General features: G+C 38.7%; 1 protein-coding gene across 1 annotated transcript in view; it reads right to left on the reverse strand.

The window, feature by feature from the left end:
* Positions 1 to 1,130: 1,130 nt before the first annotated feature.
* LOC106864277 (mammalian ependymin-related protein 1-like) overlaps positions 1,131 to 22,395 on the reverse strand; it is a 31,707-nt gene continuing 10,442 nt past the window's right edge. The window contains exons 3-4 of the mRNA XM_088155844.1: positions 3,487 to 3,695; positions 1,131 to 1,493 (exon numbers count right to left, since the gene is read on the reverse strand). Of these exons, the coding sequence (XP_088011970.1) occupies positions 1,303 to 1,493; positions 3,487 to 3,695 (400 nt within the window). The 3' untranslated portion in view covers positions 1,131 to 1,302. The remainder of the gene's footprint in view (positions 1,494 to 3,486; positions 3,696 to 22,395) is intronic.

Below are 22,395 nucleotides of genomic sequence, written 5' to 3' on the forward strand. Positions count from 1 at the left end.
AAAGGTGCATGAAGGTTTGGTTTGAATTTTCTAATGCAAAATATGTGCACTCCCTGCACTTTTTTGGTTATGTGAAGATAATAAGATTGAGATGCTGATGAAACAGCAAATAAAACAGGCATCAATGGAGTGGGTGCAAAAGCAAGCAAGATTGTCATGTCTGCTTAGATTACAGTGCCTTGCTGCCACACTGCACGGAGGACATCTAAAACCTGTGTCTCCCATTCCTCCCTTCCGCCTCTCTACACAGGTCACAGGCTCTTTCTCTCCAGCTCAACCACCAGGTACTGTGTTAATGCTGATTCAGCCTTTACTAACTATGCATGAAGCATAGCTTTTCTTTTTTCAAACCTCTCTGGAATTATAAAGGTGTTTCCACACCCTCGCTAAAGACTGTTGAAAGAAGTTACAAAACACTAAAGAAGTTTAGAGTGCATCCCTTTACATAGATTAAAACTAGTATTGCCTTGAAAATTGAGTGCTGAAGTAAAATGTGACTGAAAATTGTCTCATCACACCCTACTGGAAGCCTTCTCCAAAAGAGAGATGCATAAAAACTTCAGCTTACTTCTTTTTGAAGGTGTACCACTCCCTCCTTCACTTCCTTTCACACCATTCTCCCAAGAAACACAAAAGTAATTTTTGGCATGTCAGCAAGCACTACATGAAAAGAAACTATGCCAGTTTTCTTTTCAGAAAGAACAAAACTTAGCTCAAAAATTGACTACTAGCTTCCTGAAGAGTAGAAAGAAAGAAAAAACAACCAACCAAAACAGAACACAAAGCAAAATGAAACCTAAAGAACAAATTTACACAATTTTGATGCATATCACTAAAAATTATATTTTTTACTTAGGGATGAGGTTTTACACAGGTCACCTTTCTTTTCAAGTCTCCAGGAGCAACAACAAAAATGACAACAAAATTTAGCTTTTTCTTCTAGACAGTACCATTGCTGCTGTCTGCTTATGCTTTGTCTTCTTGAAAAAATAAATGAAATCTTTGCAAAAGGAAAAACCAACCTTAAATAAATAGTATATAGAAATATTATCTTATTGGTAACTATATAATATGGCAAATGCATCACTGAGCAGATTAATGTGACTGAAAGGTATCTTTTGTTTTATATATTTTACTCAGTTATATGCTTATGTTGTCTCTCAAGTTTGTTCTCAAAACTTAACAAAAATTCCAAAAAGAGCAACAATTAGCTTGAAAAATCAGCTTAGACGTCAACAACTGACTAGTAATAACCATCCTCTTGGCTAATATGTGTTTGCACAGGGCAGCCAGTGTCCATAATCAGCATTCATCTTTCATCCTCGTCAGCTGGGCTGTCTGGCAGGTGATGGGTGGGGTGAAGATGGAGGGGTCTACAATGCCCGGATGGATGTCAAAGACGCGAGTGGAGGTTGTCACACTGTAGTTCTTGGTGTAGGTTTCCTGTACTGGGTAACAGTCTTTGACGGTGTAAATGCCAACCCAGGATTCCACTGTAACCAACCAGAAATGTGACAGTTTTAGGTGACAAAACAAGATTAATGGGTCATGATGATGTCAGTCTCTTTTAATGCATTGCTTCTCTTTAACATTGCCTGTTCAGATTCTCATTGTAATTTTTAAAAATTTCTATTCTTTTCAAGCACTTCTAGCAGTTCATTATCTCAAGAAAACACTCAATGCTGATCTCCTCCAGGACATGATGTAACAAGTCTGTCCCTTTTTAACTTCAGTTTAATTCCACATTGTGCTAACACGTCAGAGGTGTTCCCTCGCTCTCTTTCCCCCTTTTTCTCTGTTATCACCTCTACCTTCCCCACTATGCTATTTAGGCAGTGGCAGTAATACTGGTGAAGTGGTTTCCTTTAAATACCCTTTGCTTTTATCTCTCTTCTATTAACCTTCTGTGATCATTCTTTACCCATTCAATCATACTTCAATCTGTTGTTTTAGGCATTTCAAATCTCTTGGTAGCAGAAACTCACAATGTTAAAATTACCTACTGTGATTGTAAATCAGTTCTGCTGAGGAATTCCTGTAACCAATTTTTCTAGTCCCGAGGACACTTACTTTCTCCCACCCAGCAATCATACACACTTATTTTCAGTACTTTCAGTTTTGTGTCACAGGCTGTACCACAACCACATTACCAGAAATAAAGACATGGTGACATGAAACACACATGTACTGTATCCAAAGAAAGGGTGGCATGCTAAGCAATATTTGAATATACCTCTTTTGAGCATGCTAATATACAAAAAACATTCTGACCTCAATTAATATGGTTTTGAGTACACAGAAATGGAGGCAACCTTCTACTGAACAAGTCTTCTCTCAGAATTTAAAATAAAAAATAATGGTTAAATATGATACTACCAAAGTAGCCTGTATCTCCCCTAAAACTTTACTAATTGTAAAAGAAATATAATTTTACAATCCAAACCAATTCTAGCTGAAAAGAATATAGGTAGATAGCAACTTTCAGACATTATGTTTATGAATGATCGCACAGAAAAGCGGAGATACAAAATAATACAGGATAAAAATCACACATCATTAATTGAGTGTATCTGGTTATAAAGTTCCAAAAAAATTCCAAAAATATCAGATCTGGAAAAAAATTATTATTGGAGTGAGTGATAATTTGTCTTTTGCAGAATATCAGAGGATATATCAACCGAGTTACAGAGGTCTAATGATCTTATCCTTTATTCTCTACTTCATTTTTTCTACTTTTACTCAAGAAAGAAATATTTCCTCTAGCTAAATGCTCAAATTCATAACCAGCCTATATATTACATGACCATAACTGTAAGAGCTGCATTAGTTGAATAGTCTCATCAATTTCAAGGAGGTTTTAGAATTATTTTTATAGTTGTCTGGGTCATCAATAAACCATAGATGAAACTGAAGCCAAAATGCTGGTAAATTTATATGCATTCCAAATCTAACATACTATACCTTGGAAAATTCAGCCTCAGAGTTCAGCTGCCAAGCGCAGAACTAAGCCTTGCAAGCAGATATTTCTTACCAGTATGGAGGACAACAAAATTTAGGCACACATTTCAGTGGCTGCAGAACCATGTGTAGACAAACACTGACAGAAAACCTGCTTTGATTCTGTTACACAGACTCCAGTTTGAGTGTGCCCCTAAATTATAGTACCAATTCTTCTTTAGATAAATTTTTGGATACAGGCTGCCAGATTCAGACATGAAATGATGCTATTCCATGCCAAACGCTGTATGATACCAAATACAATGCAATCTAGTCCCCTGAAAATATTTAATCCTGCTGAGATATGACATTTTCCTAAAAAAATGCATTATTATTAAAATTATATTCTGTCCACAGGGCATTTTCATTACTTCTTCAGAGAACTTTATAGAAATATGGAAAGCCGGGGTGAAACACGAATAATTTTATTCTTCCCTGTGCAGAAGAGACACTGATTATTATTAAAATTAAACAAATGCAGTCACATACATTTCCTGGCTGGTTTTCTGTCAGACCATTCCTGTACCATAACTTCATCTCCCGGTCCCCCAATGTAGTACTGATTTTCATAAGTTGAATTGGCAGGAATATCATATGGATCCCATGGCTCTGTCAGAGGAATCTTTGAGCAAAGCTTTGTAACTTGTTCAATCTGAAACATCACTGCATCTTTGTAGAGCAATATATATTCAAAGAACCTGAAACATTAAGAAAAAGCAATTAATAGATACAGTCTTTTTCTATCCTAAGCAAGGACATTGCTGATATGTAAGCTTGCCTTTGACTTCTCAGTGTAAAAATATTTCCACTTGCATTAAAATTTGCCAAACTTTGAGAAACGCTAACCAGTTGGGCTGAAATTTCCCATGCTGGAAGTTTGTCTCAGCTGATTCTTTCCCAAATAAATAAATCAGATTGAACTGGTTCAGCTGTTTCTGAGAAAAACTGAGAGAAAAATATGTTATTATTCCTAGGTTTTTTTTTTTTAATAACTGTTTCATTAAAAATCTTCAGTGCCTCCATCTTTTGCAAAAAGGACTCAAAATTTTGGCAGGAGAAAAGTTTTTATTAAAAGTTGCCCAGATTTGGCTAAGTTATAAGCCTTTGAAAAAAATCTGCTTGCATAGGCTGGATAGAATCACTTATCCACAAATGTGGTAGAGCCTTCCTCTGCACTGGTTAGATGTGGTATCTACCATCCTCACAGATGCTTCTCCATGGCAACACACATAGCTCAAGTTGAACATGGTGGTGAAGGGAGAAGTAGATGGCCCCAAGTGCAGAACTGAGAGGGTCATCCTCATAAGGCAGTTTCTCCCTGGAATTCACCAGACCCAATAGTGAAAAGAAAAAGCAGAAGAGCAAAATAGTAAGGCAGAGATAAGTACAGTTGTGGAGGTCAATGAGCTTGAGAGGCTAGAAGGTGAAGTCCCTAGCATGGATAATTCATAAGGATTTAAATCCAATCTTCTAATGAGTATGAAGTGTCCAAGCCATGCTCTGAGGAGAGAAAATAAACATTTACATGGACACTTTCATCTAGTTTCTGTTTACAGTGGTCTGGTCTACCAGCTGTACTGTGACATTGCTTCCATACCTTCAAAAAGGAATGTCCTTACATTTAAACTGGACACAAAACCAGAGAGAAATAGAAAATCAAAATTATCAGAAGCATCAGCTTATGTTGAATACTGGAAATAGCAGAAACTTAACTTCTCTGGGATACTTTGCATTCCTAGTCAGATGAGAAGTTGTTCAATGCATGTCTCAAATCATGGTCATGCATGTTCTAAATAATTTGCAAAGGACTTACAGGGGTCACTTTCTAAACCCTCCAAAACTCTGCATTCATTATTAGAAGCTTCCCTTGAATATTGCAGCTCAAGTATTTGGCTACAAACTACTGTTATGCAGTGACTCTAGAGAAAAGGAAGGGAAGAGCTTCATCTTTCCATCTGTAATTCCTTGCTTCATTCATAATGTTGTCTCCTTTTCCTGGGGGGGGAAAAAAAGGCTTGGGTGTCTTTGGACACAGATATCTACTTCACAAATCAGATGCTAGTCCCTAACACTATTCATCCTGTGCCATCGGGAAGATGGGAAGCTAGTGTAAAACATTGCATAATTCATGTAATTGAAGATATGATGCACAAAAGCAACAGCAGACCCTTCTCTATTTTCCAACTCCTGCATATTTCTCTTTGCAGTCCTCACATCCTTTTGGAGTGGATGCAAAGTTTACATAAAATAGCATTGAAACCAAAACAATTTAGTTTTGATTTTTGCACTACACAATTGCACCAGACAGCAAGAATTTCATCCTCCACTGACACTGTGGTATTTTAAGGTTGCATAATAAGAAGCGTGTCAGCATGGTTAAAAGCATCCGAGCAACATTCCCATCACTTCTTGAGAGCATCATTTATCCTGCATGCACGGAAACATGGTCAGGCTAAACGCCCTTAGCCAAATTGAACAGCGATGGAGAATATAAAATGGGACAAGGAAGTTGACATGATGTAAACTGGGGCCCATCTCTCACTCACAACCTTGCAAAACATGGGAGGTAGCCTGTCCTGCTCTCCAAGTGGGAAACTAGGAACTTCATGCAAAGGGCTGACAAACTGCAAGGCTACATATGACCTTCCCCATGGTAAATCATTCTCCTGCCTGTATCTTAAAATATTCCTGCTTCTGCCATGACTTTCACAAACCTAAACTTGCCTGCCATTTTCTTAGTCAAAGGCAAGGTTTCCACAGTCATGATGTGCTACTGAATTATTCAGTGTATTTTTAAACTCTTTTCTTACATAAACCCAACCTGAGATCACATAAGGGCATACATAATTTTTATATCACATTTGGTCCAGAGAACATACAAGAACACTAAAATACACTTATTTATGTGTTTTCAATGACAGTTTAATGACCTAACTACTCTTCAGCTGGCTGCCCATCAGTGTGGACATACTGTTAGAGATCAAGGAAAATTACAGCCTGGAAAATCATTCTCAGGCTGGAGCTTCTCCTGCTCTCTCAGCTTCTTTCCCAAGCTGATAACGTGTCAGCTTCAGTAGGGAGAATTTCTCCCAGGATGATAATCTGGTCAAAACAGAATGGAATTCATAATAAAGATTAACACCTGGTGCAGGCTGTGGGACTCATCCTGAAGTACGGTCCCAGAGGTGTCTTCTCAATTATCCAATGAGCTACCGTCTTGTCTTAGCTCTGTGGAACATACTATAAAAGTACAAATTGTTCTCTCAATAAAATAAACGTTTCTTTCCTATCTTGAAAGATGACCATGTAGCTGTGTAGCCACATCCAAAGGGTTAAATCCTTAACCCGACAGCTACACAGCAGTTCCCACGGAAGTGGGATGAGAAATGCCTTACAGAGGAATCTATCACCATGTTTGAGACATCTGAGTGATAATACAATGATTTTGTGAAAGAACACAAAATCCCAATGTATTAGAAAAGCATTACAAACTACTAGCAATAAAAACTAAACAGTTACATTTCTTTTTTATTTAAAATCCTCAATTAAAACTTAATTCACACAGAAATTTTACTCACATTTTTAACAATCCTGCAGACAGCAAGATGAACATCGTGGAACTCCAAAGTAAATAAAGATGAGGCAAATCCAAACAAATCAAACTCAGCACCATTCATCTCTCTGGCAGCCATTCTACAGAGAAAGAGGCTCCACTACTGACATTTTTGGTTCTGGGAGAGGTGGACTGAACATATGTGTAAAAGACACCAGTCCTAGACCTCAATGGGCTGCTGGGATGAACTCTGCCTCTGTGGTGGCAGGCACGAGAGAGGAGATCTGCAGAAAATGTCATTCTGCTCACTGTGCATTACAGCCTTGGGTAAGCAGGGGCAAAATTTACACTATCCTTGTTCAACTCAGACGTGCCTCACATTCAAGTTTCATACAGAATTGCTCTATGTCCTGGGAATAGCCAGCACAGAAACCCAAGATTACATAGGATCTGAGTTTAACAGCGTATGAAAGGGGAATAGTTAAGTTGTTGTTTTTAAGTATTTACTAGCCAAAATTAATAGCAAAATGTGCACGAGTATAAAAATGATAATTAAAAAAAATAAAATAAGAGCTATTTCCTTATTTTTGTTTTTAACCAGCCAAGTCCTGAGTATGCTGCCTCTATTTGTTTTAGGTGCCTGAGATTTCATTGGATTCTTGAGGGGAAGCACAGAGTCCAGAAAATAGGTCTTGGCAAAGAAACAGGAGAGAAAATTATTTTTAATTAGTTTGTTTTTCCAGAAAAATGTGATATATTTCCAGCCTATGCCCACCTCTAATATTATTTTTATAATAATTTAATTACTTAAACTGTAACTTCAAGAAAGTCCCAACTTAAAACCAAGTGCCTCAACTAGGCCTCAATTAGGCACCTTGAAACAGATTTGAAGAAGTTACTTGGACAATTATCCTATTTGCCTGACTGAGATTATTTCCCTTCCTTTCCTATCCTATTCCATCTTACCCTGTCCTATGTCTCACCCCCTTGTACACTATGGGACTCTCTCACGATCCTTAATACTCTCTTTGCACCTGAAAATGGATAAATTCCAGCATGTAAAGACACACATGTTTTTGCTCCCATGCTTTAAAGAATTTTTCTTAACTCTGGACCATTGATTTTTCTGGAAGCAATCATGTCAGATAGGTGGGATACAGGTTGAGTTCAGTACTTTCTTCTCCCAAGCTAAGCAAAGTATTTTTCTGAATAAGAGACCAAGCAAGTTAAATGCAAAGCCAGAATACCATGACTACACAATCACAAGGTGAAACACTTGTGTTAAGGACATACTCAAGGATTGAGTGTGCATCCAAATACTATCCTACCTCTGAGATTGCTCATGAAATCTGGGGAGATAGAGAGTTCCCTCTCAGGACACAGCCCAGATAACATAGAGACACTCCTGGACCCTCACAAAGGCCTTAACTAATAAAGTTGTCTTCTAAATGGGTGATTTTCTTTGCATGTTAATAATGCAATTCATAACAGTGAAGTATTTTTCAACATTTGTCAGAAAAAAAAGTCATTAATGTTAAGATCATGCTACCAGCTCCTTTTCAGGTGCTCAGTCTGTATCCTGTGCTGGGTCCCTCCCAGTTCTGAAGCCTGCTAGCCTTCCCATCATCTAACCCATCTGCCTGACTCCCAGGGTCTACTTCTGCACTTCCAAGAGCTTCCTTGTGAGAGCCAAACGGAGAAAAAGGAGCTGCTTGCTGTCCAACTGCCTTTGTAGTGACTCAGAGGAGCAGAGACACTGTTAGTGGCATGGCAAGACCCATGTGATGTATTGAAGAATATCAGACAAGGTCATTTGCTAGAGAGAAGCAAAATAATGGTCTGAGATTGAGACTGGGTAATAGAAACTCTTTTTGTGCTAAAAATGGCTCTGTATCATTTTGCTCTGTGGCTTTGGACAATCAACTTACAGTACCAGAGTCTTAAAATGCTGTTTATTATTTTTCTTTGATTGCTGTAGCACTGGAGAGACACAGATCTGCGATCACAAACCAGTTGTGTGAGGCATTGTATGTAACAAAGAACAAAACCACAAATCCTGTCCAAAAAACCACTGAAACAATGGTAAAACAGACTTTACGGCAAAGGTGTACTGGGGTTTCTTGAATCCAGGGCTTTAACCAGTTGATTCAGCTGTAGCTATTGTAACCTTAAAACTCTCACTCATTTTAGGCAGGACTTATTATTATCTAGTAGTATAAAGCTAGTGAAAACAGAAGCAAAATTTTATCTATTATTTGTATCTGAGATACTGTATTACTCAGGAGGAAATAGTATTTCCTATTCACTATCTCAAGTGGAGGTCACTGCAATTATTTCCAAGCTAACTTTACTTTCTCTTTTGTGATTAAGTTAACACTTGAAGCATCTGTCTGCCTTTGTCGTACTACTTAATTCTTTGCCAGTTCTTTTTGTAAAAACGCATTTTTAAACATTTTGAAAGAAGCTAACCCGACATCTAACTAGAAGGAATTTCACTACAAATATCCCAAACAAATTCTCTGTTCTAATGGGCATGGATAGGTACATCCTTACATTTAATTCTTGAGGTATCTTGTATCCTCTTGTATCATTGTGGGACAAAATACCCCACAATGATACTACTCTTTTCTTACACACTTTTTACTGAGGATGGACTGGTAGAATGGGAACCTCTACTAGAAGTGTGACTACATAACCCCATCTTCTCTGGTCCTCAGATCAAGTTCAAGAGAGCAAAGCTGCCAAGCAGACATGCAGACAGTTGATAAACACTCATCAGGTCAAGAACATTCATCTGCTTTTGTAAGGATCTGGCAAGCTGATTACAAAAGGGAGAAGCATTTGTTTTTTTAGTATATTTATGGGAACTCCTTTCCTCTTTCCCATGAAGTTTTTGGTAATTTCAGATTTGTGTTTTTCTTCTGGTATTTCAGACCTCAACAACAACAGTAATTTACCATATTTGATCTCACATGTTTGGCAGTGGTGCAGGACTATGGTATACTGTACAAATATAGGACTGTGCAAATACATGTGACAGTAAATGTAATGTATTATTGTGTAAAAGCAATATTCTTTAGTCTGACTTAAATCACTTGCAGATTGTAAAGGCTTTCTTTCTATTTCTTCATTTTCAAGGAGACCAGGCCCCTGTATCAGGTATCTAATTAACAAGGTATGGGATGACCTTTGACCACACTACCAGTTTCTGAAGCAGAATTAGCCAATAGTAAGTCCTGTTAATTATGCAGTTGGTATAGAAAGAAAACCTTAAATACATGAATCAAAAGCTGCAAAGTCAAAGCTCCACCAGCTAAAGGATGACATACTTTTGTGATTTAAATTATGAAACTCAATTAAAAATTATTAATTTCTTATTATTGTAATTGTTTTCCCATAAATTGGATTTGTTATTTTGGCACACACTAAGGGAAAATCAGCTCTTCAGCAAGAAGTCTGTTTCCCTTGTTGTCCCTTTTTGGCTATTTGACACTTCTTAATAATCCACCAAGTCACACCCCTGAGAACAATGCATTGCAATTGAAGTTGAAATTCAGAAAAACAATAAAGCATTTTGTTTAAGGGACTTGTGTTTTGCAAGAGGCTAAAAGATGCACTGCCCTTAATAGAGAGCATCTGTGTGTTTCATAAGTAACAATATATTTGTAATTGGAGCCCTCAGTAGACAACAACACAGCTCAAAATGAAAGGAATGGAAGATACGGCCAGCATACCATAATGCTTTCAAATGAATCAATGGAATCATCTCTTAGGCAATATGGTATATACTAGCAAAACCACATGATATCAAAATATACTTGAGGTTTTCCTGTTATGGGTTTGTAAAAAAGTCTAGTACAATGAGGCTTCCATGAGTAAGTTAATAATAATAAAAGTTACTGAAAAATCACAGCAGGGCTTGAAGGAGACCAAAAAGAGTTCAGAAGGCCAGGATTCACCTCTCAGTATATACAAAAGACCTTAGAAAAGATGAAATAAAGAGGGAATTGACAGAGGTACATTATAATTTATGTATTACATTTTTCACCCTCTTTGTGCTATATACAGAAGGGCAGTAAGTAACTCAATTGGAGGAGTCGATGCACAAAACTGAGACATGGAAATGCTCTTTTGAATGCAATTATTTTAAGGTACTCTGAGAGGTTGTAAAGATGTACGAAATAGGAAACAGAAATTTAACATGTAGAGAGAGCCAGAAAAAACACAGTTACCATGACTGAGAGCATCTCAAAAAGGGAAAAAAAAACCCCTACCCAAACATAAAAGACATACCTGTGTTCCTGTTTTTAATTTTACCTCTAGAAACCAGCCAGGAGCCTGCAGCTCCTGCCACAAGGGCTGGCAGGACCTGGGCAGGGCCAGGAGCAATGGTGGCCAAGTCCCCTTAGCATGTATAAAATGGAGCCCACAGGGAGCAGTAGAGGCCAGGGCAGGCCAACAGTGTGTGGGACAGCTCTTCCTGTGCAAGGGTGTTCAGCGAGGGTGCTGAACCTCTGCCAACTTGACCAAGGAGCAATGGGATCCACCCAGCAGAAAGGCACAGCCTACCTAAGCTCTGCAGCTAGTTCAACTGATGCAGCTGCCCAGACACAGCTCTAGTGGACCCAGGTGTCACCTGCTTGGATAGTGGCAGCGAGCATCCCTGTGCGAGCTGAGGCCTGGTACAGAAACACCTCTGCTTAGTGACAGAGCTACGGGAGCAGGCGAGTAGGCTGAGGAGTATCAAGGATTACAAAGACCTTTGAACTAGATTTGAAATGGGAAAGAGATAAAACCAGGCTTGCTAGAGATAAGCCTGGGGGTGGCACACCAATGCTTGAGGAATTGTGCACTATCAAGGTCCTTTGGTTTGCCTTCTCAGTGGAGGGTACGGAGATCTACACGACAGCAAAGACACAAGGGTTATTGATGCATTAGAAACCATAGAAGTGCTTGAGAACAGTCACACAAGACTTCTCTTCATAAAACAAGTGGCAGGATCAACAGCCCAACTGAACGGATGCAAACAACAGAGGCAGTTGAAACAGGAGAAGCTGGAAGCCATTCTGCAGCAGGAAAACCGTGATATAGTTTGAAAGATGGCAGGATGTCTTGCACAGCTAGAGTGTTGTAAAGATGACTGTAAATGCCTCAGAAGAGATAGGAAAGGAAGGAGAGGTGGTGGAGTAGCCCTGTACGTTAGGATGTGTTTCGTTTACCTGGAGCTCAGTGATGGTGACAACAGGGTTGAGTGTTCATGGGTAAGAAGATCAGCAAGGCAGATGTCATTTACAGACCACTCAACCAGGATTAAGGGGCAGATGAAATATTCTACAAGTAGCTGGGAGAATGTAGCCGTGGAAAGGGGTTTTAACCCTTTAAGTGCGGCGGAAATAAGATGCACAGCTACATGGTCGTCTTTCATGACAGGAAGAAAGAGACAAGTTTATTCAGAAACACACTTGGTTTTATAGCATGACTCGCAATTCCAAGAGTAGAGAAAAATTGACTGGTTCAGAGAGAAGGCACCCCATTCCCAGGGCCTGGTTACGCACCACAACAGGTGTTCTATCTTGTTATTAATTCCTTTTTATTTTGACCAAATAATCACCCTGGGAGAAATTCTCCCTAGCCTTGAGATGGACCAGCTTATCGGCTGGGAACAGAGCTGAAAAGCTCCAGTCTGGAATATTTTTCAGGCTGTAATTTTCTTACTTTCTCAATACGTGTCCTACAGGAGAAGACTCACAATCGCTTGCTCTTGTTCTCACGGGGGACTTCAACTTACCAGATGTCTGCTGGAAATAAAACATAGAAGAGAGGAAACAGTCTAGGAGGTGACTGAAATGTGTGGCACACACATGTGTCCTGGCACAGCTGGTGAGGGAGCCAGGTAGTGAAGGTATCCCTCTGGATATGTTGTTAATGAAAAGTGACAAGCTCTTTGGTGATGTAATAGTTGGAGGCCATCTTGGGCACAGTGATCACAAAATGACAGAGAAGGACAGGGATGTCAGCAGAACATCTGACTTCTGGAGGGCAGATTTCAGCCTATCAGGATGAGGAACAGGCCAATGTACTTAATGCCTTCTTTGCCTCAGTCTTTAATGGTAAGACCACTTGTTCTCTGGGTACCAAACACCCTGAGCTGGAAGACAAAGACAGGAAGTGGAATGAAGCCCCCATAATCTAAGGGGGAATGGTTAGTGACTTGGTACACCACTTGTCATATCCTGTGTGTGTGACACACAGAAGTCCATGGGGCTGGATGGGATCCACCCAGGAGTACTGAAGGAGTGCGCAGAATTGCTCACCGAGACACTTTCCATCACTTCCCAGCAGTCCTGGCTCACTCAGGAGGTCACAGCTGACTGGAAGTTAGCAAATGTGATGTTCATCTGCAAGAAGGGCAAGGAGGAGAACACAGAGAACTACAGGCCTGTCAGCCTGATGTCAGTGCCGTGAAAGGTCACACAGCAGATCATACCTTGAGTGGCATTATGCACTATATGCAGAATTGGGTCTAGCCCACAGGAGTTTATGAAAGGCAGATCCTGCTTGGCCAACCCAATCTCCTATGACAAGGTGACCCACTCAGTAGATGAGGGAAAGGATGTTGATGGATGCCTGGGTATTAGTGAAGTCTTTGGCACCACTATCCACAGCATTATCCTGAAGGAACTGGTTGCCTGTAGTTTGTATGGTGCACTGTTCACTGCGTTAAACACTGTCTGAAAAGCCAGGAGCAAAGAGTGGTGGTGAATGGAGTTAAATCCAGCTAGTGGCCAGTCATGAGTGGTGTTCCCAAGGGCTCAGTACTGGGGCTAGTCCAGTTTAGTATCTTTATCCATGAACTGGATGAGGGGACCAAGTGCATCCTCAATAAATCTGCAAATGACACCAAGTTGGGCATCAGGGTTGGTGATCTGCTGGAGGGTACAATTGCTCTACAGAGGGATCTGGGCAGGCTGGATCAACGGGCTGAGGCTAATGGGATGAAGTCAACAAGGGCAAGAGCTAGGTCCTGCCCTTGGATGACAACAACCATAGGGAGCACTTCAGGCTAGGTGAAGAATGGCTGGAAAGTTGCCCAGTGGACAAGGACCAGAGATTGCTGGTTGTCAGTCAGCTGAACATGAGCCAGGAGTGTGCCCAAGAAGTCCAATGGCATCCTAGCTTGTATCAGTAAATGTGACCAGGGCAGTGACTCTCCCTCTTGTACCCAGCCCTGGTGAGGCTGCACTAAAAGAAGTATTCAGTTCTGGGCCCCTCTCCACAAGAAGGATATTAAGGTGCTGGAGCACATTCAGAAAAGGGAAGTGGAGCTGGTGAAGGGTATGGAGCACAAGGCTGATGAGGGGTGGCTGAGGGAGCCGGGTGTGTTTAGCCTGGAGAAAAGAAGGCTCAGGGGAGACCTCACTGCTCTCTACAACTACGTGAAACGAGGTTGTAGCCAGGTGAGTGTCAGTCTCTTCTCTCAAGGAACAAATTATAAGAAAAGACAAAGTGGCCTGTAGTTGTGCCAGAGGAGGTTTAGATTAAATATCTGGAAAAATTTCTTCAAGCATTGTAACAGGCTCAGCTGGGTGATTGAGTCACGATCCCAGGAGGCATTTAAAAGACCTGAAGATGTAGTGCTTAGGGACACAGTTTAGTGGTAGCCCTGGCTGTTGCTAATTTAACTCTTGGACTCAATGATCCTAAAAGTTATTTGCAAAAAAGAAAAAATTTAATTATTCTAATTATCAGATTTATCTGGAATTTTCACACCTCTCTCTTAACCAGGTTATTAAATTGGATGTTATCTCTGCCCCTAAGAATGTATCTATTTTACAAATCAGAAAGGCATAGTAGAATGAGGTTACTTAATTACATGTAACTACATTGAAATACTCTCCCTTTTCCAGACACGTATTTTAAAATAAAAGAATAATAAAATATAAAAAAACTTTTTTCAACTAGAACTGGGTACTGCTGGTTCTTACACATCTTAATTTCTGTTCATGAACAGAGAAGGATCTTCATGTACCATGAACAAGGATAACATGCATTTCAGGAGTCCTGTAATGATCTTCTTCAAGACTGTAAATCCCATCATGCATATACTTGGCTAGTTAGTTGCTTTTCAGTATGCATTCCTGCAGAAAAAGGAATCATGAAGCAGTCTGAAGAATAGATTGCCCTTTGGAACAGATGGGGAGGTGGTCCCTATTCTGATAGAGCAAACTTTTCTTTCATGATGAAATATTCCCTGGAAAAATTTGTGAGGATATGCCCTTTTACCAGATTGCTGTCCCAAGATGTAATGTTTTCCACCTTACATCTGCAATGATTTCCTGAAGAGGGATGATTCAGGTCTTTCTGATATATATCCAATATAAAAAAGAAAAAGACTGTGCCTGTTTTCAAGGGAGTTTGGAAGTTAGGCCAGATAATCAAATGTAACAGTTTGACAGCTAAGTACTCTTCAACTTTTCAACGTCCATCCAAAGATCTGAGTATAGCTTATTGTTAAACTTTGTGAAAGATGGAAATTCACTTCACTGGTAATACATGCAACCTGAAATCATGGCACTGAACTACATTCTTCCTCCCCACCTCCAATGTAAAAATAACTTCATTTCAACCAGAAGTCTTTGTGCAAGTCTTCTTCTTCCTTCAGAGCTATCAACCAATAGGTGAGTGCATAAATTAATAACTGGATTCAAATACAGTAGTGTGTTAAAATTCCAGGTGGAACTGACTGAAAGTGTACAAAACAGAAGAATTATGGAAAAAAAGGGAATGTCTATGTGAAAGAAAACATATAATTAGGGAAGATGTTAATTGCTACATGGTTGCAAAGGAAATTACATTTTGAGCACATATCCATTGAGAAGTGGTGCGGTGCACAGTAATGATTTAGAAAGGGAAGTTTATAGTTCTGGGTCCATTAGGGAAGTCATGTACACTGCTCTGCTTAGTCCTGATGAGACCAGAACACTGATGCTGCTCCAGGTTTTAGATGCCTCACTTCAGGGAACAGATAAACAGACAGGGTATAGTCCAGAGAACAGCAAGGAAAGTGGGATGTTTAAGAAACATGACCTATGAAGAAACTGAGCATGTTTAGTCTACAACAGCAAGACTGAGGTATGATGATAAGATAGTCAATATATCAAAAGCTAAAAATGAATGCCAACTTTTCTCCAAGCCACCTGAAGCAATCAGGGCTTACTCAGGAGATACTCTGAAAGTGTCTGTGTCTTCTTACAGTCCAGCTTTTACAAGAACTGGTAAGAAAATCAGAATCAGGGACAACCTATGTAAAACTTTTCTCCTCCAGGATGGAGGAACAGGTTATATGGCAACTTGGGAGACCTTCCCAGCCTTACATGTAAGTGATTGGAGAATACTGATGGCTGCTGGTCTTTTTTTTTGTAACAGACTAGCTCAATCAGTAAGTCCTGATATTACAAGACCTGGATTCTTGACTGCTACCTTCCTACAGAACAACCTTTGGAGAGTACTTCCTGAGACCTCCCAAATGCAATAATGGCACTCTCTGAGGAGTCTCAGCAGAGAGCTTCATCTTAATTTCACATGGGAATTTGAGAGATAGTGCCATCTCCTGCACACTCATGACCTTCAGCTCTGTTTGCCTGCACAATTAACTCTAATTACACCTGTTAACACAGTTTTTAGTGCCTGAATGAATTAAAGACATATACTGTCTAAAATGAGGACTGGTGAGATAGGAGTCAAATGAAACATGTTCAGCATTCACGGGGAATAATTAAAAAGTTGAACTATCTGTTAAACTTGCTCTTCACAGAACTGTTTTTCTTTGATCCTCTATTGAGTTATTGTGCTTTTTGCTATGACAACAACTTTTCCACCTTTGGGGGGTGGGGAGTGGCTTTCAGCAGTCACCATATGCCTTCTGCTTGTAGGAATCCTCTGTAAGCAATAACCATGATGCAGCACAAGAAACTAGCATGTCCTTTTAAAAATCAGCTGGGCTGAAAGTACATAAATAATTAGTAGATGAAAATTCATTTCAAAACCTTTATCTTCAAGTTATTGGGCATACATCAGTGTATTTGATAAAGAACTATTTCACAGGTTATCTGTTAATCCATCACAGAAACAACAGTTGCTGAACACACTGCAATCAGCTAAAGAAACCATGGTTAAGCATACATTTCTATGTTTAAGAATGTCTAATTTCAATTGTATTAAACCTCTGACACGTTTATTTTTCATTTAAGGACAGTTCTGAGAAGCAAGTAGCAGAAGGCAAGACGTGTAAATAATATTGGTATAAATATACTACATTGGCACAGCTGAAAGTTTTCCATTACTCAGGAAAAGGTCACCAGACCTATTGAACATGTTTAGACTACCCATGCTGCTTAAAACATGACAAAAATAGCTTTACCATTTAGCATCTGACACAAATACAAACTGAAGTCTTTAGCAATGTGGTACACTTACCTAATTTTGGGGTGTTTTCTTGACATGGAGCCCAGTGTCCTACATACACTCACAGGGAGCCATCGTTTTCTTTGAGCTTTGCCTAATCATATGAATTAAGAACTTTTGTGCATGCTGAAAGTCTTTCCCTTTACCATTCCTATAATCATAACAGAAATGAACATAACTCTTGTTTTAAAAAGATAAAATTACTTTATAATTATTTCAAAATTACACAGACTCATATTTGCATACTACAGATTTCTTTGCTGTTCTAACTGCATTATTTTATATACTTAATGGGTAAACTTTTCAAAACTGACCAATGATTTTTAACAGCCTCCTATTTTGGGCATTCAACATGAAGGTGCTTAAACAGGGCAAATTTTCAGAGGGACAGCATCCAGTATTTTCAAGAGTTCAGTGTGTCAGAATAATAATTTCAAAATTGAGGTGCCTAGTTTTACTAGACACTTTTTTTTGTATTCAAAGACTGCACAAGAAACTCCTGAATTTTCTCCCCAGAGAAGCATATGAGCAGAAATCACTTTCTGCCCATCAGATTTTCTCTCTCATGTTTCCAACTGTCAAGAGACAATTGCTCTTTCCACATCATGTAATAGATCCTCATGTAACTGCTGCTGTTTGCAATTTCCATCCATCAGCTATGTAATTAGAGAAAAATATGGCTCTATAATGCCTTCTCCAAAATTATACATTAACCTGACCCAAAGTCTTGTGAAATCAGCCAGAGAAGCTTCACTGATTTTTACATATGCTACATCAGGTATTTCATTTAGAAGAAAAAATTAGCTCAAAAAAGTTTAAAATCTAACATGGCTATCAACTTATCTCAAATGGGCAACTTAAGGAGATGCTGAAAGGCAAATGTAACATTTCATACAATCTCAACTACACAAATATATATTTACACAAGTTTTAGCCAACTTTTACATATTCTGTGCTTTGTGATATTTCTTTTTCTTCTCCCTTATAGTGTTCTGGGCATAAAATCTCTCCTTTGGGAAGGTTTTTTTATGTAGTCTCCTGCTACAGCTAATTGGACAAAAATGTTACAACTCTGAGAGTATGGAAACTCAGAAAATTAATTTGATTATGAGAAATCTTTGGGGCATTTTCATTTATCAATTTGTTTTCTGGTCTGCTGTATTGCTTGCAGTACTTGATCTCCCACATTCTCTGAATTGTATTAACCATATAGTTGGACTCTTCCAGGGAATAGGAAAGTGGTTTCTGAGGGAGGGAGGTGCTACTGAAGCAACCAGGGTAGAGAGGATGGCAAAAACTTTCTGCACCAACCAAGCCTCATGTTGTTATTGCCTGCCCCAGTGCTCTGCCCTGCAGGTGTATCTCAAGGGCATTATACCTGGAGGTTGCTATGATCAGGTCTCACAATATTTAATTTCTATACGTGCTACTTCAGTACAAACAGTCTGGTCTAGTGATTTGAGCTGACTTCATTACTTATCTTTGATGCCTGGTCATACATTGTACTAGGATCCTGCTAAACATCATAAACATAAAAAAAATACAAAAACTATCTACAAAAATAATCTATAGAGTTTTACAGCCTGAAACTGCATTCACATATTTGGGAACATGAATCAGGCTTGTAAGCCTGATTTTTTCCATTCTTCCAGAGGAAGGAAATCCAAAGAACCAAACTGTGTTTCAGACATGTGTTAGACTTCCAAAACATAAGACAGAGGTCCCACTTGACCCACTATGCATCCGCCTACCAGACTCCAGCAAAGAAGTTGTGGTACCTACATTTTTGAGGCAGTGCCTCAACTATCATCTGACTGTACATCACTTTAAATTGGCTTGACTATGCTAGCACAACTTATGTGACAGACTGGGTACTTCAGACATCTCTAGTGACCAACTGTTTTCTTCTTCAGAGGACTAGATAATTTACTTTAGGAATTTAGGAACTTACAATAACTTGGCTATGAGGTATGTATCTTTTGAAGTCACCTACTCTCACACTTAGTGAAACTAACAAAAAATGCATGTCAGTATGTCACTAAACAAAGAATATACATTAATGTATTGAGAATCAGTATCTTCATGCTTCCATTTGGTTTAGAGATAGGGGGAGCTGAAGTAAAAAAAATTAGCAATTCTTTTTCTTCGGCTGTGTTGAAGTAATTACATGGTCTCTTACATTTTCCCTGTTCCATAGCAACAAGACAAATTTAATGCAATAGGGTGTCTCTACTCTCATACCCTTATCTCCTTTTACTCTCCTCAATTTTTTTTTTTCATCTATAAAAGAAGTACAGGAAATACCTCACCTTCACACTTTATCAAGCACATTATCCGAATTTGTGCCTTCCTCTGTTTTCTGGAAGAGACACAGTTACAAACCAGTCTGGCTTTGCAAATCCTCTGTGGTTTTGGGCACAGGTACTTAAAACAATACAAGGAAGTGTCCAAATAATCACAGAATGCTTTGGGTTGGAGGGGACCTTAAAGATCACCTAGTTCCAACGCCCTGCTATGGGCAAGGACATCTTCCACTAGACTAGGTTGCTCAAAGTCCTCAGGTATTCTCACAGATAAGAAAAAGAAATTAATTTCTTGTACAGAAGATGTAAGTTAACAAATCTGGATCTAATTAAATAGTGATACATTAATTTGGAAACTAATTCTAGTAAGAATTCCTCAATCTGTACAGAATTCTGCTCTACAAATAACCATTCCCTGAGAAATACCAGAACTGCACAGCATGAGTAAACTTTCCAGTGCTGGCTGCCTAAAGTATGGCAGAATCATAAGTTTCCTGGCAAGAAAAGTATCTGAGTATGATAAAACCACAGTTGCAAATAGTATTAGGAGATACTGGAAGAATGAAAAATGAAATCTTAATGTGTTCACTGGGTGGACTCTGGGCTCCATGTGAGTGTTTATACATCTTTTGCACTGCCATGGACAAAACTGCTCTTGGAAAACTGGGGAAAATCTGGCCATTCCCCTTCAGAAACATTAATTTCTGAAATGACAGGTACCCATACAAACAATAGGTTTCCATGCAGACAGACTACTTCAGGAGAAATTTCCAGCTGTTTAGCAGCTATACAGGTCTCATACCAGGTTTCCTGTGTAGGGTTTCACCAAAATAAATGGCAAAGCATGACACATTTTTAGAAGCCCTCGTATCTACTGAGGCATCTGATTTTTCAGATGAAGTAGCAACCGTGAATTCCCACAAAGAACTGGCAGAAGGACAGCAAATTAATGCTTGCTAAGTGTGAAAGTACCAGAACTGACAAGAGTAAGGGATGGGTAATATCAGAGACCAAAACTTCATCAGAAAGTCTTATTAGTGGTTTATCTTCCTTACCATCTTATACCACTTTTTTTTTTAAAGTTCTTTCTTTTTTTTTACTGCAGCTGGTCCCAAGCTCCAAATAAGAACAGAGTAGAATAGAGTCAGAGGTTTTTGGTTTTGGGGGCCTTTTCATCTTACTCCATTAAATCCTTAAGAAAATGTACATTGGAAAATGGTTTGTTCCAAACAGATAACCTAAAAAATTAGTTACAGACATCACAAAACTTTTCCTGCTAAAGCAGTTTTGAACATACACTCTAAAGTATGAAATAATATCTGGCAACAGCTAAAAAGGAACATATTCTGAAGAGCACACTACTGCACTAGAAGTCAATCATTAAGGGTCAGTGAAACTGTTTTTGGAATGATTGACTTGTGAACTATTCAACTGACCAAAATAGTAAGTGTACAGGGTATTATTACAACGTTATATTTTAAATTAAGTAAAGAAGTAAGTAACCTTAATAAGAGATGTTGCAATACATGTGGTAATATTGATCTTCCACATTGTTTGCTGTCTATCAGATTATCACATTCCATTATGAATTGTCCTCAGGAAAAATAATACATACAGAAAGTAGGACAACTACTAAGTAGACAATACCACTTTCCATTTGAGAAGGGCAAATGAATTTAATGAACTTAAGAATAAACCACTTCTTAGACACTTTATATTAAAAAATAATTTGAACTGCAATGAAGAGATTGCTTTTGTTTATAATTTAGGGAAAAGCTAGAACAAAGAACGTCAAGGTAGAGCAAAGAAAGTTTCAGTCTTCTAATATCCAAAAGAAGGCAGCAATCTTTACTGCTCTTTTAGTGCAATTTTACTGCTCTTTTAGAACTCCATAATCTTATGCGCTCTTATACCTGTAGCTGTTCAATCACTCTTTGAGTTGGGTTGAATTAGACAGTTATGCAGTCCTACAGGTATTTCTATGAAGCTTTGAAACACGTTCTTTTTTTAGTTACAAAACAAACAAACAAACAAAAAACAAGCAAAAATGCAGACAGAGGTCCAGAATAAAAATATTTTGGTATTTCTCAATGATGTCTGATAATCTAAGTCTTTTTCAGTGCTGGAATCTTACAGATTATTTTTGTCAGAAAGAAATTAATAATATCCTGAGATAGCTCACTTTCATATGCAGAAGAAATAAGCTGTACACATGCAGTGTGGCATCTGCACACATATTACCATGAATTTTCAATCACTCGTTCAATATGGCAGTGTATACCATTAACCCTCAGCCACAGGGTTGATTGACTGAGGTAATTTCCAACCTATGCATCTAGTCTTTTTCTGTTCCTCCCACATGTATAGAAGGGCAGCAACTCAGAGGGATTCAAATTTCAGACAATCATTAAATCAAAAAGGAGCTATTCAGTGGGGAAAGGCAGAAGGCTGAATGGAAGTTCCCTCTGGGCTGAATTTAGCCCACAAAACATAGTCTAGATGATGCCAGAATGGAAGGGTAAATTTCATAAGGAATGAAAGGGAGAAAATAAGCTTTCATGGAATGAATAGCTAAGTATCTCCCCAGATATATGAACTCTTAGTAGCCAAAGACTGAAAAATTGAAGTAACTACAGTGTGAGCACTGTACAGGAAGAAAATGTCTGCCAAGTTAAAGTTTTGATTCCAGAAATTTTTAAAATCATGAAAATACATAAACAAAAATCTGTAAAAGCATAAATATGGTCATTGCTAAGTTATTGGAACAGCCCTATTGACCGTAGGAATGTTGCTAATAAAATTCTCAGCAAAAACAAGAATTGCAGAAATTACCTTACCTTTTTGACTTTTTGTGATACACAGGAAATATCTTTTATTAACTGAATGGGACACAAAGCCAAACGTCTGCACCTAACCCTCAAAACAATGATTAAACTGATTCTCAAATAAATGTTAGCCAGGGATTGTTATTAATGAAAGTGTAAGAGGTACCAGCCCCAGAAATTAATACACTACTTAAAACAAAGACTGTCTCACATGTTGAACCATCCTTGCTTTCACACATGGGAACAAATTCTT

Source organism: Sturnus vulgaris, chromosome 2, assembly GCF_052056855.1.
Source record: "Sturnus vulgaris isolate bStuVul1 chromosome 2, bStuVul1.hap1, whole genome shotgun sequence".
NCBI lineage: Eukaryota > Metazoa > Chordata > Aves > Passeriformes > Sturnidae > Sturnus > Sturnus vulgaris.